The sequence below is a fragment of the Nymphalis io genome, chromosome 20 (assembly GCF_905147045.1).
Source record: "Nymphalis io chromosome 20, ilAglIoxx1.1, whole genome shotgun sequence".
NCBI lineage: Eukaryota > Metazoa > Arthropoda > Insecta > Lepidoptera > Nymphalidae > Nymphalis > Nymphalis io.
In genome coordinates, this window is record NC_065907.1 from 2,784,498 (window position 1) to 2,812,323 (window position 27,826).

The 27,826-nt window shown below is 33.4% G+C and overlaps 4 protein-coding genes across 25 annotated transcripts in view; 1 reads left to right on the forward strand and 3 right to left on the reverse strand.

Moving 5' to 3' along the window:
• The window catches only part of LOC126776464 (dystrophin, isoforms A/C/F/G/H), a 568,446-nt gene that overhangs the window by 329,785 nt on the left and 210,835 nt on the right, over positions 1 to 27,826 (forward strand). The window lies entirely within an intron of this gene.
• On the reverse strand, positions 578 to 4,026 carry LOC126776527 (uncharacterized). The gene is made up of 5 exons (XM_050499122.1): positions 3,950 to 4,026; positions 2,247 to 2,427; positions 1,862 to 1,945; positions 1,324 to 1,481; positions 578 to 755 (listed from the first exon to the last, which is right to left on the reverse strand). The coding sequence occupies exons 1-5, from the start codon at positions 3,987 to 3,989 to the stop codon at positions 676 to 678; spliced, it is 543 nt and encodes a 180-aa protein (XP_050355079.1). The 5' UTR covers positions 3,990 to 4,026; the 3' UTR covers positions 578 to 675.
• On the reverse strand, positions 4,504 to 22,196 carry LOC126776473 (uncharacterized). 6 transcript variants are annotated; one of them, XM_050499012.1, is made up of 24 exons: positions 22,014 to 22,196; positions 21,457 to 21,811; positions 21,271 to 21,377; positions 20,905 to 20,928; positions 20,767 to 20,823; positions 20,300 to 20,515; positions 19,950 to 20,087; positions 19,220 to 19,249; positions 19,115 to 19,147; positions 15,867 to 16,007; positions 14,940 to 15,035; positions 13,741 to 13,806; positions 12,712 to 12,849; positions 12,310 to 12,330; positions 11,848 to 11,871; positions 11,415 to 11,438; positions 9,574 to 9,702; positions 8,768 to 8,782; positions 8,665 to 8,700; positions 8,431 to 8,547; positions 7,222 to 8,220; positions 6,047 to 6,103; positions 5,255 to 5,385; positions 4,504 to 4,663 (listed from the first exon to the last, which is right to left on the reverse strand). In XM_050499012.1, exons 1-23 carry the CDS (start codon positions 22,108 to 22,110, stop codon positions 5,267 to 5,269), a joined length of 3,039 nt encoding a protein of 1,012 aa, XP_050354969.1. In that variant the 5' UTR covers positions 22,111 to 22,196; the 3' UTR covers positions 4,504 to 4,663; positions 5,255 to 5,266. The 6 variants fall into 6 exon arrangements, with proteins under 6 accessions (XP_050354969.1, XP_050354968.1, XP_050354972.1 ...); XM_050499011.1 differs by having other exon boundaries at positions 5,249 to 5,385; XM_050499015.1 differs by lacking the exon at positions 20,905 to 20,928 and having other exon boundaries at positions 5,249 to 5,385.
• LOC126776481 (spidroin-1-like) lies at positions 22,452 to 27,148 on the reverse strand. 16 transcript variants are annotated; one of them, XM_050499044.1, is made up of 10 exons: positions 26,988 to 27,148; positions 26,271 to 26,357; positions 25,753 to 25,776; positions 25,582 to 25,635; positions 24,958 to 25,287; positions 24,685 to 24,723; positions 24,463 to 24,588; positions 23,728 to 24,120; positions 22,668 to 23,199; positions 22,452 to 22,588 (listed from the first exon to the last, which is right to left on the reverse strand). In XM_050499044.1, exons 1-9 carry the CDS (start codon positions 27,043 to 27,045, stop codon positions 22,685 to 22,687), a joined length of 1,626 nt encoding a protein of 541 aa, XP_050355001.1. In that variant the 5' UTR covers positions 27,046 to 27,148; the 3' UTR covers positions 22,452 to 22,588; positions 22,668 to 22,684. The 16 variants fall into 16 exon arrangements, with proteins under 16 accessions (XP_050355001.1, XP_050355003.1, XP_050354998.1 ...); XM_050499046.1 differs by having other exon boundaries at positions 22,668 to 23,139; positions 23,668 to 24,120; XM_050499041.1 differs by having other exon boundaries at positions 22,668 to 23,205; positions 23,668 to 24,120.

The following is a 27,826-nucleotide window of genomic DNA, read 5'->3' on the forward strand; positions in this document are numbered from 1 at the left end:
ACTTTAAATCGAGTACACAGTTAAGTAAAGCAGAAATAATTTAAACTTGAAAGACGTATATTTTTATAAATCGTTCTGTTATTCGGTAATTATAATTTCAGTATCAGTAACATTCCGGTTAGATTTACATTTATCAACGAATGGTCGACGTGTTTCGCGACTACATCGGCATTCGACGATGTGATTTCGACGCGTCCGCTTCATGACGATGGGAACCGTAATTTTCGGAATATAAAAAATGCCGAACATTTCTCGATATTAATTTGAATATATATTATAATCTCTTTCAACTAAACTTAAAATATACATTCATTTTGAAAACAGTTGATGAAAAAAATATATTAAATTAAAAAAAAAAAAAACCTTCGTAGTCATTTTGATAAATAAAACCAATCGTATCGATAAGCCACACTTATTGTTCGGTTACTAGATCGAGTCTTGGTATTTCGCATTTTTATAATTTTTTTAAATCAATGCGTCGATTTACTCATAGTTATATGCAATAAATGGATAAAACATATCGTATTTAAAATAGTCATAGTACATTTAATACTACAGGTGATAAATAAGAACACCATTGACATCGTCCATTTTATATTGTATTCCGTTCTTGTACTATTAAATACTATTGAAGTACCTAATTATAAATAAATAAAAGCCTTAATTTAATTAAAATCATACTTTATAAATATAAAACCAGTGCCTCCCGTGATACGAATCATTCTTACAGCGGTGATCGTACAGTTTCACGAACACTGAAATTGAAAAAAATAAATCTCATGAATAGAAAAATCTACTTGCATATTCCCACAATTACTCATCGCGGTTATGAGCTAGCGTGAATTGAGCTCTAGAGCGCTTATATTCTTGAATGGGATATAATACATATATTTAAATATATAAAATTTATTAAATTATATATTTAAAATTTGTTAATATATTACTTATAAATATAATCATTAAAATGTCATATGACAATCGTAATAAGGTTATATTTGTAGTCATTTCTAAGTTCTTATCATTTTCTAACTTTTTGGTCAGGTTTTATACATGCATCATTTGCTATCGGGTTCCAAAATTTTAATAAAATTTTAGTAAAAATATTTAATCTTCACAAAATATTTTATCACAAGATTTACTTAACATCATAAATTTGAAACATGATGATTCGAAATAGTTGTAAACTTGCTTTAGTATAAAGTATTTTAAGTATCTTTGACGCATCCTTGAGCTAATAATAATATAATTATAGAATATATATATAGTTATTATATATAGAATATGTAGATAGTTTTACGCGTATAGTAAATTTTTTTGACTCACTTGTTCCATCTTGACAATTTCTGTATCTCATCATGCATTCACTTTTAAATGAACGTCTAGCCCGTTGATAGCCACCACATATCCATTTGATACCAAAATTTTTGTACTTTTTCATCATGTCGTGTGGACAAGGCGTACATGTTCGATAAGCTTTCGTTCTGAAATTGACAATGTATTAAAAATAAATTCACTTAAATACTTTTTGTCAAACCATTATTTTAATATTGTTTTCTAATTTTTTATTTAAATTCAATATTATTGAAGTCTAGCTACCCACGTCTAGAATAAGGAATACAAAAAATGTTTATATCGTAATACATAACACCGAGCTTAGTAAAATAATAAAACACTAAGAAAAAGAAAAGGGGTGAAATTGTGCTTAAAAAAATTCAATAACATTTATATAAGTCTAATGCAAGATACATTTTAAAAATATAATTCGATTCACTAAGATACTGTAAAGTATATATTAAGAAATTAAAAAAAAATCAGTAAAATAAACATACAAATTTTTATTTTACTGCAACAAGAAACTTACGCTTTTCGGTCTTCATTCGTTTCTATTGATGACGCTTCAGAAGACTGGCTCGATGAAATGCTACTAGATTCTGCTGATAATGAACTAAAAATAACTGCTATCTGAATTTTTATACTAATTTTCTAAACTAATATCAAAGGAAAACTATGATAACAAAATCATGTAAGTATAAACCAGCAGGGTTTATACGCAAATGATAAATAAATGGAAACATAACAAACAAATAAATTTGCTTTCGCATTCATAACAAAATTGGATATAAAATTTATTTTTTCGTACTTTTTTTAAATTATTTATTTGTCCATTTTTTATTGTGTGGCTATGTAAAAGCTTTTTTTGTAATTTAAATTTTTGTATGAGTAAACTAGAATATAAAAAACCTTACCTAGTATCGTCATCAGAAACACTACTCTTCAAATCACTACCACTTTCTCCTTGGGATTTGGAGTCATAATCATACCACTGAAGACCTCGGTGCTGGGCATCTCCAAAGCCTGCTACATTCTTAATTTCGTTAATATGTTTAAGGCCATGAGTTGTGAGACCATATTCTTCACACTGTGATACTGAATAAATTGATTTAAATAATATAATATCCTAGACATATTTTCCATGTTATGATTAAAACAGGTCATTGGTAACCATAATTTTTTTGTTTTTTTTTTTTTATAGAATAGGAAGGTGGACGAGCATATGGGCCACCTGGTGGTAAGTGGTCACCAAACGCCCTTAGACATTGGCATTGTAAGAAATGTCAACCATCGCTTATAGCCAATGCGCCACCAACCTTGGGAACTAAGATTTTATGTCCCTTGTGCCTGTAATTACACTGGCTCACTCACCCTTCAAACCGGAACACAACAATATCAAGTATTGCTGTTTTGCGGTAGAATATCTGATGAGTGGGTGGTACCTACCCAGACGAGCTTGCACAAAGCCCTACCACCAGTAAAATTTATTAGATTATTACCAGATTATTTTAGCACACCTAACATCTTTTTATTTTCGGAATATATATAAAATTAATAACCCAAGAATCTCATAGTTTCTCATAATCACGTTTATACTTACAGTATAATGTTTGTATGAACACAATATTGGTATTAAAGAGAATATAATAGTCGGACAAGAAATTATTGCTAGTACGGAGTTTTGTTATATATAAATATGGTGAAGAGCCGACACTGATGGCGAAACAAACGAAAAAGGTTTTGTTAGATTAATATCAGACCAATTTCTAATATAGTTTCAAAAATGTCCTTTCTCATTTTTCTATTTACAAATCCCAGACGCTATTTGGTAAAATCACATATATTTAATGCAATATAAAGAAAAATAAATTTAAATCATACAAATTTTGTTACTATAACAGTATTAGCGGTTTGAGGTCTGAATGAGTTACAGTCATACATTTGCATTTAAATTCGCATTCGGACAAGAACTCGGAATTATGCACATAAAATTTACTAACTGCGTTGATATTAGTGTTTTAAATTATGAAATTTAAGCTCTGCTTCTTTAAAGTTTATATATATCTAATTCTTATTATCCTTCACCTCTTTTGTTGCTATTTATTCTTTGTTGGAGATGCTGCTTTATAATCTGCATTTTACAAGAATAAATTATATCTACAGCAACAACCGTTTCTGAGTGTATTTTGTTCATTGAATCAATAGTTCCTATATATACTGTATATATTCCTTATATATACTATTATTACATTTTAATATATGAATTATATTTTAAACTGATTAATTATATTTTTTTCTAGTTTTTTTCTACTTTTATGTACAATGTGTATGCAAAATTTCATGATGATTGATTGAATAGTTTAAACGTGTAAGCGTAACAAACAAACTAACTGTTGCATTTATATTATAATGAAGGATTATTGAATGTTAAATTATACTTGTAAGCGTAATTGATTGAATAGTTTCATTATAATATTTCATTCGTCTTTGTCTTATTAATGAACCAACATTTCAACGATCCTCCAAAAATAAAATATAAAAATTGAGATCCATTTTTTAAACAAAAAGCTTCCACATTAAACCAAAGTTTTTTAAGAGGCCTTATTAAAACACTTACCACTAATTATGAGCAAAACAATCCAAGTCATTCTTTTCATATATTTTTTAAACAAAAAAATTCACGTCTTTATCGAAAAGAATAAGAGAAATATTAAACTTCTCGCGATATATTTTTATTGTTTTTTTATAATATGTATTATTCTAAAAATGGTGTTCGGGATCGAATTTGCTATATCGAATATTTTTAATTATAAGAATAAATAAAAATATATTAGAATGTTTAAATTATATTCCAGTATTATTAGCTTGCAACATTGATTCTTAATTTGAAATTTCAAACGTTCAAAATAAAATAGTTAAATGGCAACGTAAATCAATTAGATATATCAGTCAAATTAGCTTACGTATGCGACAGTTTGGGACACGTAGTAGCTAGTGGAAAAAGGTGTATTTCGGTTTTAATTGCTGTGTGTATTACACTACTACAAATGCAAAAATATCTCCAAACTGATTTATCTCTACTTGTCATAAACTAAAGTCAATTTGCTATTAGATTTTGTAACTAGGCCTTTTGTAGCCATAAGACAATATTGGATTAAAAAAAACGACATATTATATTGTGAAATCATATTTATTAGATGCTTATCTGCTGTTTAGTCGTTATCCAATTTATCTGTATAAATTTGCTTGTCATATTTGTCAGGTCGTATTTTCTAATTTGATTGAACTTTTTATTTTTCTGCTGCAATCGTATCATCTTCTTCGTTATTTGCTGAAATTAAGGCAGAATTAAAATTGTGAAAATTTAAATATATAACTTTGTCAATGTACTATGTACTTGTGATGTATTTGACATTTGTATTGTATATAATAATTTTATTTTAAAAAGTTCATGAGTACTTTACGTTTTTAATGTCTTAGTGAATGATAAAATTCAGCATTTGAATTTTGATGTCTTGATTGTTTAAAGCAATAGTTAAAATAATACAAAAGATATTTTGAAAGCTATATTGTAAAATGTGAAGATTGGGACAGGGAAAGAAATAGAAAATAAAATAATAAGTAGTATTCGGATCTGTCATAGAAGGCTGATAAACATCATTAATTGACAATGGTTGCAAAGAACATTACGACACAATGTATTAAAATGTAGTTTTCTATTTGTTTATTATTTATAGTTAACAGAACTCTACGGTTTCTTGTTAACTGTAACGTATATTGATAAAGCCATCAGCAGAAGGCATGCTTCTATTAGTCAGATCCCAATATAGACAGTAAATTTAAATAGTACAAAGATTTTTGGACGTTATCACTAATTTAAAAAAATAAATAAAAGAATATGTTGTGAACTTAGAACCTAAACCTTTGATCCAAGTTACACGCAAGAGTTGCCCAAACATAAAGTGTAAAGGCCCCCAGTGTTGTCACTGAAACAGTAGCAAGCTTGACAGTTGTGGTGATATTTGTCGCCGTCGTACTGGCAAAGGCCTGGTCCTACAAAATATTTGTTATGTTCAGTAGCGATGTGATGACAAGACAATATGTGTGATGTGTGTATTCTTATTTCAATACAATTTTATTATATCAATAATATCTGGATAGAATATAATGTTTTCATAGTCATATTCAATATTTTTTTATCAATAATTGTTATTTGAACTAATCAAATTTCATTTTAGTTATTCGTCAAACTAATAAATAAGTGTTTAATTGAATATTCGTGGTCGTTATGACCCTGAAATAAATTCCCACGAATATTCAATTAAACCTTTACCGAAGTTTTTCATTTACATCGCTTTACGCACTGCTAGAGCTTGTGGTGTCATAAAAAAAATGAAATACCCAAGGCAGAACGTCCCAAGAAATTCTATACCGAATATACTTTGTGTACGAAAAATCCAATAAGTAGTAAGCTCCGACCTAAGGGAGTCAGTGGAAGTTTGATTAAATAGAATTTGCATGAGATCCGCACGCCATCTGCCCTAGTAATATATTTTTAATTTATATCCTTAAAGTTGACAGGGCTCACAAGGGCTTTATAGAGCTATGCTTGTAAAAAGAAGACGAAAATTTCACTATACATTACTTTACATCCCACGTCCACTTTAATTTAATTTTTTGTAAATTTATAGTTGCAGAGATATTAAATATTTACCTGATTTTATTAATGGTCTCCCTGAGAGAATAGATTCTTGTGCAAGACTCTGTGCAGCTGGAAAATATAAACGTCACACATTTTATAATTTGCTAAGCATTCTGGACTATGGTCAACAGCGGTTGTGCTTCGGAAAGTATGTACGTAAAGTTGTTGGTCCTGTAATGTTGGAGCAACATATCTCGCACCGTGTCAGATTTTCGTTTTACCGGAATCACGTATTCCAGTGGGATGGCCATGGCTAAATTTAGTAAGAAGGTCTTCAATGTAATGAGAATATAGACAAGTCACCTTGTGTTAAATTCTAAATTCTACTTAAAGACACCATAAGCACTGGCACTCTCGACTGCAGGATCTATGTAATCTTTTATTCGATTTTACTACTATTTACTGGTGGTAGGGCTTTGTGCAAGCTCGTCTGGGTAGGTACCACCCACTCATCAGATATTCTACCGCAAAACAGCAATACTTGATATTGTTGTGTTCCGGTTTGAAGGGTGAGTGAGCCAGTGTAATAACAGGCACAAGGGACATAAAATCTTAGTTCCCAAGGTTGGTGGCGCATTGGATATGTAAGCGATGGTTGACATTTCTTACAATGCTAATGTCTAAGAGCGTTGGTGACCACTTACCATCAGGTGGCCCATATGCTCGTCCGCCTTCTTATTCTATAAAAAAAAAAAAGATTTATCTATCTTTGTGCTTGAAATTACATATTGAATTAAACTATTGGATGAGTAAATATACTCATCCTTCTAAACGGAGTTCACCAATACATGTATAAATGTAGAATAAATAATGAGTGCTTCCTACAAAGAGCCCACCCCGCCTGTACAAAGCCTAACGTGTTTGTATTAAAAATATTTTACTCTTGTCAAATTTACAAATAAAGTACATTTAGTTAATAATTCTAACGTGAGTTCATAATTAAGAGTTATTGTTTTGTTTTGGTAATGTATATTTCTTGTAAAAATAATTATATCTATACTTATACTTTTTTTGTTCTGTATATGTTTTGGTAATGGAATTCGGGAGTTAATAGATAATGAAGAATATCAATGTTTACGCTATGAGAGCTATATACATTGTACTACTCTTGACGGCTTAATGTTTTTTTTTAAAGTAAAAATCATAAGCAGCAAACAATTTTTAGAAGTACTTTTTGAATAACTTACTTGCACTGTTTTGAGCTTGTGCTACACTTTGGGCATTAGCTAGGGCTTGTGATGAGCTGTCCCATCCTTGAAGTGCAGGTTGATATAAATTATTTGCGCCACTACCCGGGAAGCCATATAAACTAGGGTTCAACTGAGATGCTGCGAATGCATTTGCTTCTGCATTAGCTTGGTTGCTACTAGGTAAATAGGGAAGGGATGGATATTGCCCATAGTTATTCGTTTGTGCATTGGCGAGAGCTTCAGCTTGTGCTTGCGTAAAAGATTGGCTACCTTGGGAATTAGCTATTGCTTCAGCTTGAGCTTGAGCACTTGATTGACTTGGACCCGAAGCTGTGTAAGGGAATATATTACTGGCTGGAGATAAGCCTAAAAGTTGAATCGCATTTGCTGCGGCTTGAGCTTCTGCTGTAGCTTGATTATTACCTCCAAAACTATAAGGACTTATACCATAAGGAGACAGTCCACTAGCTTGTGCATTTGCTAATGCCTGAGCCTGCGCATTAGATTGACTATTGCTTCCGAAGTTGTAAGGAAAATTATCATACAGCCCGTTAAGTCCACTATTTTGTGCATTTGCTATCGCTTCGGCTTGAGCTTGTGCGTTAGATTCACCGCTGGTGCCGGGAAGAACAGTTAGTTGACCAAAAGGTGATACCCAATCGGATTGCGTATTTGCTGATGCTTCGGCTTGAGCTTGTGCAATAGATTGACTGCTACTACCCGGATACATATGGTAGTTACCGTATAATCCACCAGATTGGGTATTTGCCATTGCTGCGGCCTGGGCTTGCGCAGTAGATAGACTATCTGGAGGATAAGGTAGGGAGGACAGGGAGGGATTGATTAATTGAGGAGGATTGGCTGGTCCTGTTTGAGAAAGGGATGATGCTAATGCATCAGAATAGGCTTGTGATCCCATTGAATTTGATAACGCAATAGACTGGGCAAAAGCATCAGCGTTACCTTCTGATCCAATCGACGGATAATATGGAGCACCTATTGAAATAAACATTATGGTAATTATTTAAAATTATTTCCTATATATATATATATATATATATATGTGTATTTGTAAATAAATATCAAGTGGTTCTTTGTTAGACTATGATAAGAAATTAGGTTTATATTCTTGTTACTTTACATTAGAGAACAAAAAAAATATTGAAGATTTATAATATTTGAACAGAAAAAACGTTTTATACTTACCACAGTTTGGTATTGGATTGCATCTGGAGATGACATATTGGAAGACTGCCTGACAAGAACATACTTGACAGTCTATGACGAAAGTTTCATGAGGAGCGCGATAGCGGCATCTTGGCTCTAAAAAATCAATATGATTTAAGTATAAAATAATAAGAAATAAAAGCAACAATATTTTTATGATCTCATTTTAATAATACCTAGCAGTTTTGATATTAATTCAAATATCTCACTTACCAAGGTAAATAATATCTCTATGTGCGTTTGGTATACCTAAAAAACAAACAAATGTTTATTATTTGTGTCGATGGAAATAAATTATTTTACGGTAATAACTTACCAGGCCCGACGTTACCTGAAACGAATAATACAACAATGAAAACAAACATAAATAGCTATTGGAATCGGTACCCTCGGGGGTTGAGATCGACAAATGGGCGTCGAGAAAGCAATACACTTAGTCCGCGGTCAATCAATGGACGTTTGCTCGCTTGATTGTTACGATGATTGGCCATCGATTGCTAGACCCTTTGCCTTTATTACGTTTGCTATAAAGGTCTTCCACGGTTCGATATTTACTCGTCCCCGAAATTCGCGCGCCATGTTTTCGCTCTTAATGACACCTGTGGCGATTGTATACTGGTTACGACGCGACCTATTTTTTCGACTCGTTTGTCAATTTTGACGGTCATGTCGATTTGCGCGTCGTAAATTTTTACTTTATTCGCTTGGTACCGTTTGCAGACGATAAATATTTTTACGTTGGTACTTCGTTTATTTTTGAGGAATATTATGGAATTACAAAAGGGGAAAAAATTATAAATATTAATATTAATTATCATTCTATAAACTATTATAAATTTAGATTTTTGTGTTGTTTCTTAGTTTATTCAGTCTATACTTTTCATTTACTTAATTTTGTATGAAGTTGATTTGATTATAGTTGGTGATTAAGAGACAATATTTGTCACATTAAATGAGGCTTGCGCCGCATAGTTAAACAAAAACGATGACACGGAATCGCCTGAAAAGTTACAGCCACATCTGTGCGAGCAAATGAAGTCTCTTTTATATAATAATTCGCTCCGTCGCGCAGGTGTGCTCGAACCCAAAAAGTTAGCGTTAAAATAAGAACATTTTACTCACATCCTGGGTCTTTTGTCGGTCTGCATATAGGGACAATCATATTAGTAAACATCTCACAATGGCAAATCTTACACACATCTTTTGGATGTGTGAAGTCTACGGATAGGCTTTGGTATTCGCACATTGGATCTGAAAAAATATTATATTAAATTGACATACATGAAAATTTATACAATTCTTTTTATGATAAATTACCTAATTCTTTATTAACAGAACATAAAACTATTTCGTTGGCCTTAAAAATATATGTATAAAAATTAAAATATTGTTGGTCGAGCTGGTTATTCATGTTACTTTATTTACTTCGAAAAATGAGAAGGTACTCAATTCGTCCGCACAAATGTTTTGATCTATGATCGGATCAAAAACTTTTGATTTTACGGAGTTTGATCCGTGCAGTGACGGAGAAAGAATACATTTCACTGCCCCTCTCTTTCCCATGGGTGTCGTAAGAGGCGACTAAGGGATATCTGAGCGACCATCTGCTCATCTGGTGGTAGGATGCTAATATCCGCCTGGCTTGTTACCACCGTACGCATGGTGAAAAACTCGTGAAGTGGCTTGCAGCCGCGTTTCGAGGTCAGCCAGCGTACAGCCAGTGCCCGAGCGAGTATTGCCGCGATGGGTGTTGGTCCGGTGGAGACGGCTGTTGAACCAATGCCGGGGGAAACTGTATTGACCTGCCGGACAGGGAGACCTGAAGAAACGGCTGTTCCGCTGGCCGCCCGTGGCATAGTACAGGGGCCCGAGCGTGCCTAACCAGCTCGCGAGGCTGCCCCACCAGGCCACGCATAATCTCGGGGTGGACCGTCGTGCCGGTTGGTGACCGGAAGGTGGGGTCCCGGCGGCCACTTCCGGGGGGGTTCGGGGGCCCTTCCGTCCGGCGGATCAGTATATTTTCCCTTTTGGCAACCATTTGGGAAAACACGCCTCCATACTTTGCCCATCCCTATCGTGGCAATACGTCGCTCGCTTCACGTCTCTTTTCCTTATTTTTCCAAATGGTAGCGCAATTAAGAAATAACGGTCGTTCAGCGGTGCACACCCTCACCATACCCACGCTGTTTGAGGTCGAGTTCTCTAACATCCGAGGACTCCACGCTAACCTCAACGCTGTCCACCACCATCTCGAGACAGCACGGCCAGCAATGCTGTTTCTCACGGAGACGCAAATACTCCGCCCTGCCGACACCAGCTACCTTTCCTGCTTCCCCCTTCCTTCTTAAGTCCACGCGAGCTGGTTCTCGATGTCACCGCCTAACTGTGACATCAATTCCATCGCGCACAAAGAAATTTGACAACTCCTTTCTTTGTCGCACTACCAAAAAATGGAATCCCTTACCAGCTCACGTGTTCCCCTCCTCTTACAACCCGGGTTCCTTCAAACGACGCGTGAAGAGGCATCTTGCGGGCCGGCAAGGCGGTGACGGCTAGTACAGAACATTCTTCCCGACTGTACTGGCCGTCGTCGCGTTTGGACTCTACTACCACTTACCATCAGGTGGAGTAGAGTCATTTGCCATCCCGGACATATAAAAATATATATATATATAACTTTTTTGTTTATAAACCGATTTTGATGATTTTCGCGTTGAGTTGAGTAAAGCCGTTGACTAGCTCGGTGATTCAATAATTTCAATTTCATTGGTATATAAATTATTAAGTATTTTTTTTAGCTTAAAATTGAAAATAAAAACAGTTGCAACAAATTTAAAGACCATAATATCTGAAGCATGTACAACAAACATAACGTCGTTTATGAAACTCCAAACCTTAAGCAGAAATGTAAAACGAATGTTTTAATGACAATGAGAATAAATTAAAAATGTCTTCATACAAACCTAAAGTCATTACTTGCGAACCAGCTGAAATAAAAAGTATTTATTTACTTTTACATATGTCAAAATATTTTACAACAAATTCAATATTTAAACGTTTTATTTATATAAGTCCTTATACGATAAGATCAGCAATACCTATTATTACTATTGATAAAAGAGCTGAATCTAAAGATGCCATATATAAACCAGATTTTGCCCGCTAATGATTACTAATTATGATGAAAATTGTCTCTACATATATGAATATGATATTTTGTTTGCTGTCATGGATAAGGCTGTTTTAAATCGCCTGCATTTTTAATTGCATAAGCCTTTAGTTGGAAAGTTCTCTGAGAACAATCAGAATATGTACCGAACTCAAATATAAAATTAAATAATTACTTTATTTAAATTAAAAGTTAAACTGAAAAAATATATAACGAATAATACTTACAATTGAATGGCAAGGCGTTTGGATCTAAAAAGAATAAAATAAAAATAGTGTACATAGATGTTAGTTAAAAAATATTCTATAATCTTATTAACTTTTGTAGGTTTACGATTATTAACAATATTAATTCTATTTAAATATCGATTAGTAAAGAAAAAGAGCATTAGAATTCTTTAAAGAGATTTTTCATTGTGACTATTTTCAAATGCTAATATTCCCATTTTCTCCTCCGGTTAAGCATTATACTTGGATTAGTAGGAGAGCCGGCTATAGTCCAAGGTCAGTTAGGTGGGGGTTAAATCGAACCTTCTGGGGGCTGTTTAGCTATTGACGCTCAATTCTTAATAGTTAATCTAAGAGTGAGTTTAACGATACGCTTAAGTGATATTACGCGGGGCTATAATATATAATACAAGAAGAATGTAAGAAGTTAATGAGGAAAAATTGTCAAAAAATATGTTTTACCTGTAATAGGAGGTTCGATACCTGAAATAAAATTAAAAAAATCTAATCATTGAAAACCCATTAAGCTCCCACAATCTTTTTTATTTTGTTGGTTATTATATCAGAGGTCAGATGCAAATGATTTAAAATTAGGACTCTTAGATCTGGTTGAGAAGAAAGAGCATAATAGAAAAAGAGTAATGAATTACGTACACGATTTTCGAAATTATTTTCGTTAATAGAAATGAACTGAGCGAAAAAAAGAGGAAGGGAACGGACGGGAGACGGAGATAAATAAAATTTAATATTTAAATCTATATTTTTGTTATCTAAAAGAACATTTTGGCGCGATATATTTGCAAATTTCTTAGTCTGGGATTTTCGGAATCGAAACTTTTCAAGCAATCTTTGTTAAATACTTACAGCAAGATGGTTTTGTGTAGCAGTTCACTTCAATATTGATGACATTAGGTCCGTATATCTCGCTGCATACACATATTTGACATTCGTCCCATGGATGCTGGAAGGGTTGATCTGGTGGATAAGGTCTGCAGGATTCATCTGTAAAACATATAAGTTTGAATTTGAGTTTTCTTATCAATCAAGCATTTTTTTAAATAATACGCAGCCTGCTTTTAGCCTTTTAGGACAGTTACAAACTTTTTTTTGCTGTTTAACAAAACTTAAAACATTATTTAAAATATCATTTGATTGTTTACAATGGTAGAATATTTAGAAACAATTCTTTCTAAATTGTTAGACCGTCTCGGTAGGCACCACCTACACGCCTTATTGATGAACTACAAGAACTTCAATTCTTTTCGAAGGGCCATGATATTTAAAAGCATATAGGATGTAACATCTTACTTCCCATATCTAGTGATGGTTTGACGAAGTTAGAATGGCTAACAATTCTCATTTCTTAATCTTTGTGGTGACCACTTACCATCATATGGTTCATCTGCCATTCTAATTTAAATAAAAAAGCTTATTATATTTATTGAAATTATTCGCCGTATTTATTTACTTATAAAGTAACAAGAAATATTGACACCATATTTCATAAAAGGTATAGAAAATAAATCTACGATCGTTTTTCGCCTGCTGGGAAACTGGACGGCGTATTTCAAATAAAGTGTTATTTATTTGGTAACATATAGGTTATAACGGTATGGTTTATTTGTGTTACAGAAATCGCATACTTTATTAAGATGACGATTTCATTATATAATATAATTTATATATTAAAGTCAGAATTGACTAGTCCCCACTAATTCCACCGCTATACAACGGTTGTAGAATATGTGATTACTGAGAGGTACCTACCCAGTACGGCTTGTACAAAGCCCCCAAGTAAATATAATAGGATAAAATATCTTTGTCCGGTTATAGAAACACTGGATCAAACATTTGCTTATATGCTCCTTGCTATGATTAATGTTGGTAACTTACGTGGCGGAGGTCCAGGGAGAGGGCTCGGTGGCTTCGGTTTATTTGGAACTATTGGTGGCCATGGAACTGTAAAGAAAATTATTTTTAATATACATTTTGATTGGCTTCAGTCTGAAATCTAATCAAGTTTAACTCAAGGTCATAGCAAAAAGAAGAATTTTTCTTGCAAAGTTTTCTTTCTATGTTTTTTAATCAACTTTTTTTTATATACGAAGCTGTTTGTATTGAATTTCGTTCTCGTCTGTTCGGTTCTAGAATTTATTCGTTAAGATTGAATTACAACTGTATTTTAATGTTCGTGTATTTGCTACCGAAATCCGGTAGACATTGAACAATCTGTGTAAATACTGGTTGTGACGGCAATTGGTTAAATATGATAAAAATTGGTGTACTATAGCGTTATCTGGAGGCATTTCATAAAAAGGAGGTTTGGTTTGAATACTTAACCATGATAAAATGGGTTTATAAGCCAACTGTTATGGTGTTTGGGTAGTATCGATGAATATTAATGCTAAGCTGACATATCAACCTCCCTTTATATATATAAAATATATTAACAATCAGTATATCTACATACTTCAGCAATGCTACATCGCTCGGTTTCATCCACGTTGAATAAGCATACCGCCTGTTTCATACATTTTATAAGTACTTGCCTACAGATTGCCAGACTAGGTGACGTTTATGGTTACTGCTCCCCTTCTTAGTAAACTGAGTATCTAATGCAAAAGAAAAATTTCAAATCGGACTAGTAGCGCTTAAGATCAGCACTTTCAATTTTAAGTACAGACATAAATAACAGACCAAATTGCATTTTCCAATAATTCCCAATTATCTGCAAACTGTACAATTTTTACTTATAACTTCATTTTAAATAACTTTATTTTTTTTAAATAAAGTTATTTAAAATGAAGGTATTTATTTTAAATAAAGTTATTTAAAATGAAAGTAAGGTTATGTAATACTTTATGAAGCTGTGTGAATATATATTTGTCTTTCTTGTTACATTGAAAATTTTATTTTGTGTAACCTCACGTGTTTACAACTTAATTATCTGGTAATGTTTATTTCTATTTTGGGTGTGTTGGAAGAAATCTCCTGAAGAGATTATTAGCATGCTCTTTATATTTAGGTCTTTTGTTTTTTATCAGTTTCGTGAGTAGTACGTATACAAATTGTTAAATAAATAAATGACTTACTTGGTTCAATATCCGGTGGTATAAATGGCTGCGGTTGTGGCATCGGTGCTGGTGAAGGGTTAGGTAATGGTGGTAGCGGTATTATGTCTGGCATGTCTATAAAATAATAATATTTTAATAATTCTGATAAACGAACCTTTTTCTTCAAATTTAATCAACGATCTTGCGATACATATTTATTTATTAATAGGAGGATTAAGAGTTTTTTTTTATTAATTAACATGATAATGTTTTGATTTGTTTATACCGCATAACTTTACTGTAAAATCTCTTGTGCAAAAACCTGTGATATTTTTATCTAACGAACTTTTTTTTTCAGGTAAGTCAAATATTTTATAGAAAATAAGTATTGGGTGAGTAAATATTTTATAAAAGTAATTTTAATTTCTATATCAGATTTCTCGCTGATGGGTCGATGACCTTTTGATTTAGAATCAAATCGATCACATAAAAGTACCTATAGAATATTCTCAATAAAATGCTCTTATTGGTTCTTGGTTAACGTATACCTTTTGCCTGCCTACTAATGAACCTTCTGTACTATACTGTACATTTGCGTTGAAATTTGAAATGTTGGTTAGCGGATAATATAGTAACGTTATTTATTTTTGCTAAACTTATTTTTCATTTATTATCACTACATGTTATAAAGAAAATCTTTCTATACGTAATAAATTTTAAAACAACAGAACAGATTCTGATACGGTTTCAATGGTCGTATTGGTTAACGAGGAACGTTTTATTACTAATATTTTGTGTGAATTGGCTGGAATATGACGTTGATTGTTGAAGATGTCGAAAAAATTTTTACTAGCGTTCGCCGCGTACACCAATTAGATGTATTACTATATAAACGTTTTATTTAGACCTTTATCGCACCCATGCGAAGTGACAGTTCGCTAGTTTAAAGATATAAGTTTTACTTACTGCATTGAGGGTCTGGCATGCAGACTAAGTCCTTCTCTGGTGGGGAGAAGGGCTTTGCTTCCAAGACGCACTTGCAAATCACACATGCCTCTAAAGGATGCGGGAACAACGTGTCCAGTGGGTATCTTTCGCAGGGAGACACTGTAAACATAAATAAAAATAATATTGTATTTATTCCGATCTGGATATCAATGTATAAAATTTTTTGAGTTCCATACGACACATACTTTTGAAGCTTGTAAACACATATTTGAGGAAAGAAATACTCGATATAAAGGCGTGGCATCTGTAAACATGCACTATCTACAATATTGAATTGTAAATAATTAAATATATAATGCATATACAATTTATCTTGTGAATTTATCTTTTAAAATCACATGCAATCACTGCACAGGATTTTAATGCACAAGTGTGTGCGTAAACACAGGTGCATTATCTATTCCTTCACTATGAAAGTCCGATGGGACGGCAGTCTGACACAACCGGAAAGAGTTTATACGTAGAAGCAACGGCTTTATTGTGCCGAGTCACGAGTGTACACACTTCCAATTTCAAACCTCCGGGTTGTTACTGTGAATTTTTCAACAGTTTTCTTTTAAACCCACGTTTTCTTTTTATTGGCCTGACCTGTGGTGTAAGCCCACATCAGGATCTGAAACCTTATATCTAGCCACTAGACTAACGAGGCAATTGTACTGGACAGAAGTGTTATATGCAACACTACGCAAAAACTATTCGAGGCTAAATTTACATAAGACATAATATTTAAGTCTTTTTTTTTTATAAATTAGGAAGGCGGGGGCATATGGCATTGTATGAAATGTTAGCCATACCAACCTTAGGAACAAAGATGTTATGTCCCTTGTGCCTGTAATTACACTGGCTGACTCACCCTTCAAACCGGAACACAACAATACCAAGAACTGCTGTTTTGCGGTAGAATATCTGATGAGTGGGCAAGCAATCACAAAGCTCTACCACCAGTTCATCATTAAGTCATTAATTATTGCCCAAATTCGAATATATATATAAAGTTAAGAAGTATTGATTCAACGTTGAATATACACTTCTTAACTTAATAAATAAGTGACATTCAAAATTAATTTTCTTTAATTCAACCGTGATGTATTTGTATGTTTATATTTTTTTCAATATGAAAAGTATTGAATTCACTTTGTGTAATTAAAAAAAAATTAAGCAAATATATAAAGTACGTGATATTTAAAATAATAAATATAAACTTAATTACAATCAATAATACATTATAATGACCTTAACTTAGACTTTTAAAAACTCTTAAAAAATTACGTAATTCATATTCGGTTCAAAAAATATTTTCGAATCATGTTATTATTTATTAATATTCAATAAGAAATAAATTATTATGTATAAATATAAAATCAAACAAATAAATAGAATCCTTAAATACGTTTAAAATCCTGTATAATATTAAGTCTTGTTATATGTATGAGTATAAAAAATTTAATAAGTACATTACAATACAATTAAAAACGCTATTATCGTTTTCACAAATCAATTATTCGTGCAATTTCGTCATACTTTTAATAATACTTAAGTACTTAACCGTAAATAATTACTATAACGATTAAAAATCTACATATTATTATCAACTTGTTCGAATGAAATATATTTTTGATTTATTTCTTTTCTTATTCAACACTAATAGCAACGATGTTATGTCCCTTGCTCGATGTTACACTGGCTTACTTACCCTTCAAGCCCAAACTGTGATGCAGTACATAAGCAGACGGGCTTGAACAAAATACAAACAAAGAAATAAAATCATAAGAATATTAATTTTAGTTTCAAAAACTACGACGGTCTTTATTTAGTGTAATGACGTAACGTGGTCAAATAAATAGATTAAAAGCTCGAGGGGTATTCTTTGAAGAGTTCTATTATTCACATTCCAGTCCTATTATCAAATCAGCTCGATAGTATGAACTGTATTTACTAATTATATTTTAATCAAAATTTAAAATCAATATGGCAATTAAGTAACATCATATCCCACTGGCCTGCTCTCCCTTTAGGGAAAAAGTATATAACTTATTCCACTACGATAATCTAATACACGTGTGGCAAAATTTCTAAGAAATTAGACGAATGCAGATCACGAACGCTTCCCACGTAATGAATTAAAAAAAAATAAGCAAATGAAAAATCGTTTGTGCATACCTCGGTTTGAACCGGCGATCATCAGTTAAAATTCACGCGTTTCAACAATTAGACAATCTCAGCTCATGACAATTAGAGATACATATGTTACAGGTTCCTAATTTTAATAAATTGACTTTAATAGTTATAAGTAAAGTAAATATGTGCATATAACTAGCAAACTGTATTAAATCAAGTCGAATATATATTATATACATTTGTTTTCCATTGACGACTTCGTTTATAGAAGTCGATTGCAGCTACAATATAACTTTGTTAACGCCCGCTGAGCTTTCAACTTGGCTTAATAATAGAAAAACTACTCTAAGAGCTCTAAACGTCACAATTTATACATTAACTCAATTTTTATTCAGTCCTTTTGATGATGACACACATTCATACAAAGTTATTATTAGACTTTGTGAGAATTGGGGTCGTTTTATTTTATGTTAAAACTAGTTAATATTTATATAAAAATTGTTATTTCGTTACGTGTTATATAGTATGTTGTTATTTCTCGCGGTTTTAACCTCATCGGAATGACATGTAAATCAAATGAAATAATTAATCAGTATGCTCATAAGGACACTTTTGAATTGTGTATCAAAATTGAATTATTTGTAAAGCGTGGTAGCTTTCGGTTCGGTTGTATAGCGTTTCGGAGGGTAGATTCTACCGAGAAGAACCGACACTCAGTGGTTTATGACTCGATGATAGTGTTCTATTGACTCTATAAGGCAATCAAATTATTATGCTTAGAAATTGACAAATGCTAACTTCACTTCTTTATTAATTCATCATACCTCTTATCTTTCTTTTCTTAAATGTTATTCAAGCCTCTTTTAATATAATAAATCCTCGAATTCCAATAGCAATACGGTGTCATGTTTTGACTATAATTTATGATCTTATAGTATCAAAATTAATAATTAATTAAATATTAAAACAGCTATATAATCAAATTTATGAACAGAACAACTGTATACTACATAAGCCCCCACTACCATTAACTTGTCCACATTAATATTGTAATACTTGAAATAATTTGTAATATTATTCATACGTACATGGTAAGGGTTGCGGCGGCACAGGTGGAGGGGCTGTAACGAAAACAAAATAAAAAATTATACTGAACGTTCAATTTGAACATTTTCCATTTAACCCACACTTACGTATCGGTATAACATCAGGTTGAGGAGGTACTGTAACAGACAAATGTGTTTAAAGTTAATACTTTTAATAATATACTATAGTATACAATTTATGTAATATTAATAATAAATATCAAGAAACAGCCGTAATATAACAAATATATAAGGAAGCAGTTACAAAAAGCGACCTTATCGGTGAAGTGTGATATTCTAGACAACCTTAGTGCAGATGAAATGGTCTACTAACCATCACTGACAGGTGTATAAGCTAGAGACGACCAAGATAGTTATGATATTATGTACATATGTATGACTAATTTTATTATAAATGGGACAATTATTAATTATTATTCTTAACCCATTTATATAGGGGTAGCACAATGGTTTATGTATATGACACGGCAAGAACAGTGCTAGGAAACATGTTCGGCAGATCTGCCTGACGCCAACTTGATAATAATTTTTCCTAATACTTGGCGGTTTTATGAGGTACATAAAACCAATAATGGTTATTTTTGAGATAAGAATATTACTTCTGTTAAATATGATGTATTCAATTATCTTCAATCTTTATTTGATTAATCACACAGAACAATTTATACGAGCAAAAAAATATGTGCATGATTTTTGACATAGAAGGGTTAAAATAGTTAAAATAGTAAGCTATTCAAAATATCTAAGAATTGAGAGAAATTATAAGAATATAGCGAGATAAATTAATTTTAATACTATAGTTATAATCAACACTTACTGCATTGAGGGTTTTCTTCGCACTGTATCAGAACATCGGGCTGACCAAATACGTTGAAACTTCTCTTGCATATGCATATTTGGCATGGATTCAACGGATTTTGGAATGGGACGTTCTCAGGTAATGGAGCGCAGGACGCTACAATTTTAATTTATATATAAGGATGATGATACTTTTAGTATAACATTAGATTAGTTTAAACATTAAATGTATATGCTTCTATATGGTCGCAAATCTGATAGTTAACGTTAAAGAAGTAAACATACAAAAAGACAGGAAGATTAATGTGCAAATAGAATGTAACAAAGTTTAGAGACCAATTAAAATATAATAAATAAACTTTATATTACCTTGAGAATCAGGTCGTGGTGGAGGTGTTGGTATAAATGGCTGCGGTGGCGGAACTGGCATTGGTGGCAATGGTTCGTCACACTTGTTACAACTGACACACACTGCTTTCAAATACCATCCTTCTCTAACACACACACAAACTAAACACTGTAAAACTGGCGTCCAAAGCGTGTGAATTTGATTTTCTTCTGTGCAAGCAATGATATTTTCTCCACCTGAAAGTTCAACAGTACTCTAAGTCTAGTTGTACATGATTCTTGTTCTAAGATATTTTGGCGAGATAATAGCGGTATTGCTTCTCCTTTATTTTGTTGAGAATTAAATTAAATAATCAACTCTTGTTCTCTTATTATATATTCAATAATGTAATATATAAAAATTCTGAAAGTACTTTAGTTGATTGTAAAAAAAAATTGTCAATATTATAATATTCGTATCGTATCGACATTGTAATACGTCTTCGTACCTGGTATTGTGTTTGGTATGATAAAATTATCCTGCGTAATGACTCTTGAAACGGCTCCTAAAAATAGTATTATTTCAATATATGTACATCTCACATATTATACAAATTCTTTCACATCAAACGGATAAAACTTTATACCTGTAAAAAGACCTGCATCATAGCCTGCACGAAAAAAAAAAACTATTAAGCAATTTGATAAACACGTGTAATAACATTATCCAGTTTAAGATATGATAGAGTATTTTATTTTATATACATTAATGTGAGGGCTCTCCCTCCCCTGTGAAGAGGGCTATGTCTAGCAGTAAATCAATATCAGCTGAATATGATGATGATGATATATTAATGTATCTATTCAAAGCATTTATGTATAAATTAGGTTGATAATCGACCATATTTTCTTCAGAGATTCACGATTATCAAGTGTTACTTGGCTTGACCACTCTAAATATTAGTTGATTTGAATATTGTGTTGAAAATTAAATAGAATTCAGTATGACATACCACCCCATTTGCTTGTTAGACCTTCATCTTCCTCTTGGGCTGATCTAGGTATATTGTCCTCTTTAGATAAAAGTTGAGTATTTGATTGAGTTCCCGAAGACAAAAGGCTAGAATCAAAATAGTTATATATAAAAGTCTTTTTTACCATGATTGAGTTTATTATTTATTATAAGTAATTATGCTTACCCTAACTGTTCGTTATTCGCTGCAGTCTGAGAAAGGGATTCAGGCCCCGCTTTCATATAATCAAAACTATGGCTAACCAATTCATCGTTTTCTATATTCTCAGCTTGAGGGTCAGCAGACTTAAAATTTTCAGTACCATACGGGATTACTCCCCCTGCAAGAGCCTTCGCCAATGCAGAGTTAGGATCTACATAAGGGTAATTATATGGAGATTCTTTGGTGCCGTAATCCCCTGCCTTTGCTGAAGCTAGAGCACTTGCTGGAGAGACACTTGGACTAGCATAAGCTGAGCTCCTTGCATCTAATTCCCCTTGGGCATCCCATTGACTGGCTTGTTCAGCTCCATTTGTAGCATCTAACAGTAAACCAGCATTGTATGTAAACCTTTTATTGTAAAACTTATTTAATATCACAAATAAGCAATTAAGGTAATGTTGAACAATTACAAGTAGTAAAATTAACTAAAGTTCAAGTCATTGTCATTTATTAGGTTCTTATTTATAGCTATATTTCGTTTTTTTTTTCAGATATTAATACTATATAAAATTTCAGCTTACCAAATTGATCTTGAGAACTTAGTACATTTTGACTTTTGACACCCAAAGATAACAGACAGGCAAGGAAGCATATACCTCCAACAAAGCCCCCCTGCATCTCTATAAATATGCCTTGTTTATTATCCACCTATTAGAGATCCTAATGGTGTTATTCAGACGATCTTACTAACTGCTGCAATATTTTTTGCGAGCGTTATTATAAATACATGATAAGTTTCCGTGAAAATTGCTAGACGTAATGATTTATAGTAATAGCAATGAAATTAAAATTCCGATTTGTAACGAATATTCCATTCGTTCTATCAATATAATTTGCTATAGATGACATTTCAAATTACTACATATCAGCGTTCTAGGTTAAATTAAATTAAGTAATTTTATATTTGAAATAGGTAATGTTTAACTTTCCAATTATAACGGTTGTAAAAAAAAAAACTCTTTTGTCCCACTAATTTATTTATAAAAGTATAAAGCGTGCATTATTATCTATTTTACAATGCTATTAATCTTATCTAAACATCTTCGGGTCCAGTTCACTAGCCATGTCAACGTAGAGAGATCAATTCGTGGTTTATCTGTAATTAAGAAAAGTTTTTATAATAAATAAATATAAAATAAATTTTTAAGTATATTGCATAACTATTGTAAACTTACATTTTTAGCGTTAACTGTTATTTACTGTCAGATTCTTCTTCTCCACTTTTAATACCAATACCTAAGGGCCATCCGGCTAAACCACTAGCTGCTGCATTAGCAGCCGCATTTGCTTGCGCGGATGATAAGCCTCCTAGACCTCCCCATCCACCGCCAGAGGCAGCGTTGGCAATAGCATTAGCTTGAGCTGAAGATAAGCCTCCTAGACCTCCCCATCCAGCTCCAAGAGCATTGGCAGTAGCATCAGCTTGAGCAGACGAAAGACTATCTAGACCTCCCCATCCACCTGCAAGAGCGTTAGCAGTAGCATCTGCTTGAGCGGATGATAGACCGCCTAAACCTCCCCATCCTCCTGCAAGAGCGTTGGCAGAAGCATCTGCTTGAGCGGAGGACAGACCGCCTAAACCTCCCCATCCACCCGCAAGAGCGTTTGCAGTAGCATCAGCTTGAGCAGACGATAGGCCACCTAGACCTCCCCATCCACCTGCAAGAGCGTTGGCGGAAGCATCTGCTTGAGCGGAGGATAGACCGCCTAGACCTCCCCATCCTCCTGCAAGAGCGTTGGCAGAAGCATCTGCTTGAGCGGAGGACAGACCGCCTAAACCTCCCCATCCACCCGCAAGAGCGTTTGCAGTAGCATCAGCTTGAGCAGACGATAGGCCACCTAGACCTCCCCATCCACCTGCAAGAGCGTTGGCGGAAGCATCTGCTTGAGCGGAGGATAGACCGCCTAGACCTCCCCATCCACCTGCAAGAGCGTTGGCAGAAGCATCTGCTTGAGCGGATGACAGACCGCCTAAACCTCCCCATCCACCCGCAAGAGCGTTTGCAGTAGCATCAGCTTGAGCAGACGATAGGCCACCTAGACCTCCCCATCCACCTGCAAGAGCGTTGGCGGAAGCATCTGCTTGAGCGGAGGATAGACCGCCTAGACCTCCCCATCCACCTGCAAGAGCGTTGGCAGAAGCATCTGCTTGAGCGGAGGACAGACCGCCTAAACCTCCCCATCCACCCGCAAGAGCGTTTGCAGTAGCATCAGCTTGAGCGGACGATAGGCCACCTAGACCTCCCCATCCACCTGCAAGAGCGTTGGCGGAAGCATCTGCTTGAGCGGAGGATAGACCGCCTAAACCCCATCCACCTCTAAAGTCATTGGCAGAAGCATCTGCTTGAGCGGAGGAAAGAGCACTTAGATCTCCCCATCCATCTGCGAGAGCGTTGGCAGAGGCATCTGCCTGAGCATTGGATACACCGTGTAGGCTTCCCAATCCATCTGCGAGAGCGTTGGCTAAGGCATCTGCCTGAGCAGTGGATACACCGTCTAGACCTCCCAATCCACCTGCGTTAGCGTTGGCAGAAGCATCTCCTTGAGAAGAGCCCCCACGGAAACCTCCATAAGCGCCAGTATTAGCATTAACATAAGCTTGAGCTGAGACGTCTCCGGGGCCTATATCTGAAAGTGAACAAAATAAATAAGTTTTTTTTTCTATAATTTATGTATTTTGTACGAGTAAAAGAGTGTTAAGTATAATTATATTGTAGATGCATTCTAGAAAAGCACTTCATAAAAAAGCTTTTTTTCTAAAAAAAACTTCTTTAATTTTTATTATTACTATTGTTCGCTCAGTGGTAATCGTTAATGAAAATTTAAGGAAAAGTAATATGAAAATGCATATTTCAAAAACTTTTTATCTGTTCTTATTTTCAAAAAATGTGTATGAGAACCACAAAAAAGCTAAAAAAGGAATTTGGCTTTGCCTATTTAAATATATTATGTTAAACTGTTATTACTTACTGCATCCTTGAACAATTTTCGATTCGATGTAGACAAAGTTATATTTGACTTTGCAAACGTGTACGCGACACCTTTCTCCAGGAAAGACGAATGGCACCAAAGGCAATTTCCTTCTGCATAACGGATCTGTATTTTTTTTAAATTAGAAGTTAAAAATAATATGCAGCATCAATTGATAATTACATAATAACTCTTAACAAAATAACTTAAAAAATGCTTTACCTATATAGACGATTACTGGCACTGGATAAATCTTCGTTTCTGGAACACGAAAGATGGTATTAATTTTTGTATAATATAAAGCGTGGGCCAAAATCTGTTGCAAATAGCAACACTGAATTTCCTATTAGAGTAGACTTATAAGAGTGACCAACAAAATAACAATTTTAGTTTTACTGCTATTGACATTCGAAAGTTTTTTATAAAAGTAAAAGAATATTTGGCCTGTAGAAAACAAACAGATACAGTCGGTAATATATGATAATTACAACTTACGGCTGACGGGTACTGGTACAGGTATCAATCTGTCCCTGCCTGGTACGGGTATGTAGCGGTTCACTGGGTACGGAAAAGGCACTGGTGGGGATGGCACAGGTATGCGAATAGGTGGCGATGGTACTGGGTATGGGACTGGTATATCTCTTGTCGGTCCTGGTACTGCAACAGGCTCAGGAACTCGCACAGGAATCCATCTTGGTGGCGTTGGCACTGGTACAGGACGAGGAACACTATACGGAACTGGGTATGGTGTTTTAACGGGATAGGGCATAGGAACAGGGACCGGTACTGGATATGGCTTTCCCGGGATCACTATTGGAGGTGGACCTAAAATTAAGTGTTTTTGTTTATTTATTTGTCTATTACTAAATAAGATTTATTTATCATAATAGACTAATAATATTTTTACTGATACAAAAATACCAACAAAAATAATCTGATCATTAAAGATGGCAACATCTACAGAATAAGTTAAGTCTTTTGTTCTCTATTCTGTTTTGTTCATTAAATCATATATACAATACAAATAAATCACTAAGTAGTAAGAGCGACAGGTGAGTTTTTGTCGCCTTTTCCTTTTTTGTGTTTCCTCTGCAATTGTTTACAAAGTAAAGTACTTACAGATTGGCTGAGGCACAGGAGCAGGAGGCCATATTGGTGGAGCAGGTATTGGCCCTTAACAAAGATATTAAAACACATTAATGAAAAATTATAAATTTAGAAAACAATCCTCGTTTAGAATTAATTGTAAATCTTCATGAAAAACAATATTTATGCACTTCTAATATTTACCTGGGTAAGGAAGAGGTAACACAGCTGGAAACAAAAGTATTTTATGTTATTATATATACGCGTGGTGTACGTTTTGCTTTAGGAAATTATATTTAATCTTATTTTCGTATTGCTCACGAGGTTTTCCCTTTTCTTAAATCTAATATCGCATATCGAATATGTGCTTATTTTAAGTAAGTGTTAAAATAAAGAAATAGGAAGTTAATATTGTGATATATAAAAATAAATAAATAGATTAATTTTTCGCTCAGCGAATCGGAATTGCGATTCAAAGGGGAAATGCTGTTAGCATTCTTGCCACCTTATTCGACGCGGTCACGATTGGTACACTATTTTTAAATTTTATTTGTATTGTTTTAAAGCTCTAATGTAAATAAATGTTATTTTATTTTCTAAACAAATACGATATTAATGTATTAAAACAAATTATTCATAGTTGCTAATGTTTGAAATCCACTGCCAGCTTTAGTAACTATGTTTTCCGGGAACTTGATATATATAGTCTAATTCTAAATTACCTGGTATATTTAAATTACCATTTCCGTAACTTTCAGCCTGTGCGTTAGCGGAGGCGATTGCATTTCCGTATCCAGATCTATCCAAGTCTAAAAATAAAACACATTATTTATTAAATTAAATTTTAATTCACTATTTTTTTTATTATAGTTCAACACAAGTCATTTGATTCCATAGAATTTATCTTCGGTGTAATCCAACTGATCAAATAATAAAAAAATATATATGTATTAAAATAACATCGTCAAATTCTAAACCCGAAATAAAAGCCTCAATTAACTGAACTTCGTACACAGTCTGCTGCATTGTTTACTCCTTACGAATGGTATTTAAAAAAGTTATTAAATTAACACGTTTCTTTTTAATAAAAAAGGAACTAAGTGTCTATTAACTGGTAAGTGATTACTGTCGCTTATGAACTGTCGAACTGTAGCTTATAATTCTGTATTTTTAAGCTCCTACAGCAGTGACATGATCACTATGTGATCAAACTCTTTAAAAAAAATAGATTAAAAAAATTACACTAGTGTAAATGTAGAATTATACTGGCTTACTCAAATTTCAAATACAGTACAACAATGCATAGATGTTCGGTAGGAAAATGACTAACGATTACTAGCAAACAAAACTAGCTCACACAAAGCCTTACATCCATAATAGCATTTAGAATTTAAAATAACTTAGCATTGTATATTTTTTTCATCGTCCCCAATACTTACCATCTGCATAAGTAGACGCCACAGCCAAGCACAGCAACCAGATCTTCCACGACCACATTTTTATTGGACCCTGGTAGCGGAGACAACCACACACCAAAGATACAACTTATCCCGTAACGTGCGTATTTAAACTAAATACTTTTTACGCATTGATATGCATCAGAAATCAATTTAGTTATTAAAAAGTTTTAATAAACGCTGGTTCGTATCCGCAAACGAGCCTTAGCTTATTTGATATCCGCGACGAGATAAAATAAAATAAAAATCACAACGAGCAAATTATAAAATTTATTTTCATTTTATGTATTTTAATAATGTAAAACATTTCCAGATTGGTATTTGTATTTAATATTAACTAATTTAATCCACCGTTTATTAACTCTTGTTTATATAAATAGTTACACGTATTTTTTGCGTAGCTAATCCGATTTTTTTCCAGCTAAGTTATTTTGGTCTCAAATTTGTTCGAAAATATCACAGTGCTAAGACCCTCTTCACTCCTTATGATCACATTTATGATATTATTTATTTATTCTACATAATTAAATAATCATAAATAACATCAATGTTATTTTAATAACTCTTACGTTGGTTTTTAATTCTTTTTTTTTTTATAGAATAGGAAGGCGGATGAGCGTATGGGTCACTTGATGGTAAGTGGTCACCAACGCCTATAGACATTGGCATTGTAAGATATGTTAACCATCGCTTACATCACCAATGCGCCACCAACCTTGGAAACTAAGATGTTATGTACCTTATGCCTGTAATTACACTGGCTCACTCACCCTTCAAACCAGAACACAACAATACCAAGTACTGCTGTTTTGCGGTAGAAT